The 5,992-nt window shown below is 41.9% G+C and overlaps 1 protein-coding gene across 1 annotated transcript; it reads right to left on the minus strand.

Annotated features, from left to right (window-relative positions):
- Window positions 1-210: 210 nt before the first annotated feature.
- On the minus strand, window positions 211-2,006 carry LOC139459191 (BTB/POZ domain-containing protein 6-like). Its single transcript, XM_071240645.1, has 2 exons — window positions 1,738-2,006; window positions 211-1,285 (listed from the first exon to the last, which is right to left on the minus strand). Exons 1-2 carry the CDS (start codon window positions 2,004-2,006, stop codon window positions 211-213), a joined length of 1,344 nt encoding a protein of 447 aa, XP_071096746.1.
- Between the last annotated feature and the right edge of the window lie 3,986 nt (window positions 2,007-5,992).

A 5,992-nucleotide genomic window follows, 5' to 3' on the forward strand; every position in this document is an offset into this window, starting at 1 on the left:
TGCCAGTGTCCTAGTCTCGTTCAGGTTGTTACATACATTTCCTCTTTCTGTTGTCCTTAATATTCCAAAGAAGACGCTGCGTTGTCAAACAGGAATTCATTATCACAGGATCATAAAATACCGATATAGCCTCCGAAGCCTTTTTCTTCTAAGCAGTGACGAGTATGGACAAAGTAAAGCAAGTACAAACGAGTATTTCCCACACAGTAATCAGCAACATAGCGTTAACGCATGTGACGTGTGGCTAAATATCAATCCAGGTATCTGTCCTGCGTAAGTTGTTGTTCCCGACGTTGCCATGGGGGAGTTTTCGAAGGTGAACTCTATTCCATCAGCTATTACTTTCTTGCTACCCTCCCATCCAATGTATGTGTCGGTTCCCTCCATGTCCACACACAGAGTATATGTTGCACCCGAGATCAGTAAGAGAGACGTGGGGAACAGAACCTCGTTTGGCTGATTCTGGCCTTCAAGGACACGCTTTACTTTCTGCAATGGTTCAGCAATCTTCAAATGACTGCTGTCAAACACTTTTATACTCAGGGTAAACGTTTCATCACGCTCTGCGCCATATAACTGACAACCTTTCAAGTGAAGATCCTGATTTGCGGAAAACGATATCGCATGTGTTCCCTTGTGGAGAGCTGTAAGCCCATAATCTCTAAACCTGCAAACATACCTATACGACACAGGCTCCTCCCAAAAATGGTTACATTCTTTCCTCTGTATATCCTTGAAAGGAGAGATGTCGATATGAGAGTTTACCCTTTTGTCTATCATTTGACATTTCTCAATGTCAGTCAGCACTTCCGTAGGACCGACAACTGTCAGGAGATAGTCCAGGGGCATGCTGTTAAACCGGATCTCATACCGCATATCACCAAGAAGTCTCCGTAGGTTCTCAGGTGTGTCGGGCATACCATCTTGCAGACATCTGTGTTTTGTCCATGACATTATCGCCTCAAAAATGTCTTCTTCTTTTGATTTCAAATTCTCCGACTTAAGGAACTTCTCCAGACAAGTACTGCACAGCTCTGCAAATCCTGGTGATCTGATGACTCTCTCCCCTCCTTCAGTCAGGATCATCAGGGCTTTCTGTTCCAAGTCCAACTCCCCGTAACGATGGCTGTCTTCAAGGATCAGACAGACATTGTTCTCTGACAGACATGTCTCCACAAATATTACACATTCGTTGTACAATGCATCTACAGAATATTTCCTGGATGTGTACATTAATCCCACAACTGTTCCAGCGCTGACATCTGCCTTTTCTGTGTATACAAACCTACATATAAAATAGTTAATATTTAGACCATCACACCAATAGAACTGCTCAGCAAATGATAACATATTTAACCTGGTCAATCTGTTTCCTTAGAATTTGCATCAAAACCACATACAACACATTGGTTTACGCATTTATGGCTTTGAATAGTGAACTGATATTTTATGTTCCTCATGTTATCCTTAAAGTATCTAATGGGACACGTGTGGCACAGTCATGTAAGGTGACACAATTCGCTGTTGCGTCCCCTAGGCATGCCACAAACCAGTGATCACTGGTTCGAATCCTAGAATTGCCACGACTATGGTCCCAGGTTTGTCACGGGTTTCACAAAAGTGGAAGCAGGTTTAAGACCTGCATAACTTCCGGTTTCCGTACCAAGCTGCCAGGGAGTAATAATGTCCAATTAAACTCACTAACTTTATGATCTGACGTAACAAGGTGGGGATTACCTTAAGAACTCTCTAAATATGTCCGGCTCTATGTCAGGGATGGTCACCTCCTTCTCCTCTGCCAGGTTACCACAGAACATGGCATGGAAGACACAGCTGCGACTGACAAGAACGTAGCGGTGAGCTCGGACCACCTGCTTCTCTGACCCCACCCGGAAGATGACGTCACTGAAGTCTTCTGTGTCGAGCATGCGCAGATTACACTCAGTGACAGTCTTCCCCGACTGCCAGTCATCAACCAATCCAGACGATTGCTTATTACTGAACATTGTCTGCAACAGATAAATGTTTCATGGTTTATGAGTCTGATATAAGTTAGAATATATTGACTGAAGTATTATATTTTATACCCCAGTTTTTCTAGTAATCCTTGAATAACTAACTTTCTCTGGTTTTCTAGCTTAGATCAAGGACCTATTTTATTGTTGTAAATCAAATATATCTGATGGTCAAGTACCTGTATAACCTGGAAGTTAAGTATTTTCTTGTTTTAGTCCAATCGACTGCAGTCTTTAAGGCTAAGTTTCTATTTACACGTATTCCTGTCCTTAGTATTCAAGTGACATATTTTAGCGAAATGCCCCCAGTGCCCATTGCTCCCCATCCAGGATTTTCACTCATTAGGGAGTTCGGAGTTAATTAACTCCCGCGTGATTATTGGTCACCTTCGGCTAAATTGGATCTCTCCCAATTGTCAGACACCCCGTTTGACAGAGCTTATATCCCAATTGTCAGACACCTCGTTTGCCAGAGCTTATATCCCAATTGTCAGACACCCCGTTTGCCAGAGCTTATATCCCAATTGTCAGACACCCCGTTTGCCAGAGCTTATATCCCAATTGTCAGACACCCCGTTTGCCAGAGCTTATATCCCAATTGTCAGACACCCCGTTTGCCAGAGCTTATATCCCAATTGTGAGACACCCCATTTGGCAGAGCTTATATCCCAATTGTCCGATACCCCGTTTGCCAGAGCTTATATCCGAATTGTCAGACACCCCATTTGCCAGAGCTTATATCCCAATTGTGAGACACCCCATTTGCCAGAGCTTATATCCCAATTGTGAGACACCCCATTTGCCAGAGCTCATATCCCATTTGTCAGACACCCCATTTGGCAGAGCTTATATCCCAATTGTCAGACACCCCGTTTGCCAGAGCTTATATCCCAATTGTCCGATACCCCATTTGCCAGAGCTTATATCCCAATTATCAGATACCCCGTTTGCCAGAGCTTATATCCCAATTGTCCGATACCCCATTTGCCAGAGCTCATATCCCATTTGTCAGACTCCCCAGTTGTTAGACAGTGGAGTAGAGATGGCTTGTCAAAACATGTGACATTTAACTGTTGTGGTAATGGGATTTAACCTCGTTTTGCCGGCACCCTGAATGTTATGATAAGAGATTAAATGTGCCATCAATTTAGAAAGCACTATTAAGGATCTAAAGGAAAAAAATATAGGAAAGCAGGGTCGTTGGTTTAATCATCGATGAGGCAGTAAACGTTACTGTGGAAAAAAAACCTGATTATGTTCATCAGAGTAGTGCTTAACGGAAAACCTGAGACAATATTTCTTGGTAATTTTACGGTACACAGTGGGACGGCCGAGTGTGTCACAGAGAAGGTTAAAGAGGTGTTAGTACAGTGGAACATTCCTATCGAAAAAGTTATCGGTCTGGGGTCTGATGGCGCAAGTGTGATGACTGGACGGCGAAGTGGGGTCGGTGTTCGACTGCAACAAGGTGGCAGCCCTTTCATGATTAATGTGTACTGTATTGCCCACAGGGTGGCTTTAGCATCCGCTGATTCAGCCAAAGTATCTAAGACTATCACTGATTATAGAGAAACATTGAATAGCATTTACAAACTGTACGAATATTAACCGACGAGATATGCCAGATTACGTGAACTGTCAGAGGTTCTTTCTGATTCCGATTTATCAAGTGTTAAACAGCCGTGCAGTGTGCGTTGGCTGTCCGTAGGGAGGGCTGTTAAGGGGACGAAAGATAACTGGTCAGCAGTTGTCATGGAAACAGAAGAAGAAGCAGCAGAGCGAAATAATGGTGCAGCAGTCAACATCCAGAAAAAAATCAAAACCTACTCAACAACCTACATGCTATCAGATGTGTTGTATCATATGGACAAACTTGTCACAATATTTCAGAAAGACAATCTGAATCTCGGCATGATAATGCCAATTTGGAACTCAACCTGCGACTTATTCCAAAGATTGCTAAAAACACCAGGAGAAAATGAGCAATCGTTTATTGACAACATCACAAACGGCGTGTTGCGTGGTGTGAAAGTTACATATGCAGATGCACGTTCGGTGCACGCTTTTCAAAATTCACCTGCAGGCTTCATCGATGAATTACATGCCAGATTTCCTGAAGACAGTGTGTCTCCCCTTACTTGTCTTGCCAAAGTCCTGAACCCATCTCACTTCCCAGATTCACGCGAAGAATTGAACTATGGAAGGGATTCCCTAAATCAGCTGATTACCCATTTCAATCCTGTGATTGGTCCAATAAATAATGACGTCACATATATCATAGATGGCAACCGGGCCAACCGTGATTTCGCCAGCTACAAAACTACAGTTGTGGGACTTGGTACACACACACTACAACAGAATTGTCGAGTTATCATGGCTGATTATGAGGATATTTATCTAGATTTTGCTGTTTTCGCAGCTGTAGCCATGACGATACCTGTCAGCAGCGTACCAGCCAAACGCGGCTTCAGTCTGCAAAACCGCATACATTCGGCAAGTCGTAACCGACTTTGCCAGCGAAGATTAAACAATCTTATAATCTTGAACATGCATTCTGGTGAAAAACACCTTCCTGCAGCAAATCTACAGTTCAGAAATAAAAAGAGAAAACTCTGATCGAAAGGTATGTTTTAACACAGTAAATGACCGGCTGACAAAAAAATTAACGGAAACACAATTGTCACACACATGGTAGGTTTGCAGAAAGCTGACTTTGTAACATCGCAGAGAGGTACGCCCCAAGTTATAGGTCAACATCAATTCTACAGCAAGAACAAGATTAGGAAATTATGTGTTCTCTGGAGATGAGTAATTAAGACGTACAGGGAAATGCACGACAGTCGGTGATATTGTGAGGGGTCTGACGAAGTAGACACAATTTATGGATAACAACTTCTTTACTACTTTTGTTTGTTTGTCTGTTGTTTAACGCCACACTCAGCAATATTCCAATTATATGACGGCGGTCTGTAAATTAATCGAATCTGGACCAGACAATCCAGTGATTGACATCATGAGCATCGATCCACGCAATTTGGATCGATGACCTGTATCAACCAAGTCAGCGAGCCTGACCACCCGATCCCGTTAGTCTTTATTACTGTAAAGGTGACATTACTGTAAAGATGACATTTCGGTACAGATCCTTATACCGTTGTCAAGCAAGACTGATATACAGTTGCTTAGTTAACGAGCTTGTATATTCGTTTATTGTTGATTCGTCAGTTATCACTGTACTCGATAATTTATGCCTAACATTTTAGATTGCCTCTCCAGTTGATAATACTTAAACAGTGAACTTTTACCACTTTGACTATCATTCGTTTGTTTACTTTTTATTAGCACCCTAGTCTCAGCAGTACAGCTCTTATTCTTAGAACATGTCAATGATAGAACATGGCGCTAGCTCGGTTTAGATGTTTTTCGCATCAGCTGTGTGTTGAAACTGGGAGATATGCTGATATCCCACGTAACAGAAAACTATGTTGTGTTTGTAATGCTGGCTATGTGGAGAACGAGTATCATTTTGTGTTAGTTTGTTCCGGTTATAACAAGCTACGCGTGGATCACTTACTACAAACTTTTTATGAATATCCGACCATACAAAAATTTAATATCATTATGTCTACAACTGATTGTAAATTAATTGAACGTCTAGCTATCTATATCTATCAAGCGATGTCACGTCGTAGTACATTATTGTCACAACAATAACAGCTGTGTACATCACGTCCATTGTAATACAAATGGGCCGATGGCCTACACTTACGAAATAAACCGAATTGAATTGAATTGATTAGAACATGTTTGCAGAATGTCGCATTCCTTAACGTTGGTTAACAACCCCGGAAGCCACAATGTTCTTGAAACCCATGTAAATAGGACACTTAATCTGTTAATGAATACCGACTGGATTCAAAATATATAATTCCATCCACTTGGTAGACTTACGTAATGTGAATAACTCTTTATTTTGA

The sequence above is a fragment of the Haliotis cracherodii genome, unplaced genomic scaffold (assembly GCF_022045235.1).
Source record: "Haliotis cracherodii isolate W230 unplaced genomic scaffold, xgHalCrac1.p SCAF_13, whole genome shotgun sequence".
NCBI classification, from domain to species: domain Eukaryota; kingdom Metazoa; phylum Mollusca; class Gastropoda; order Lepetellida; family Haliotidae; genus Haliotis; species Haliotis cracherodii.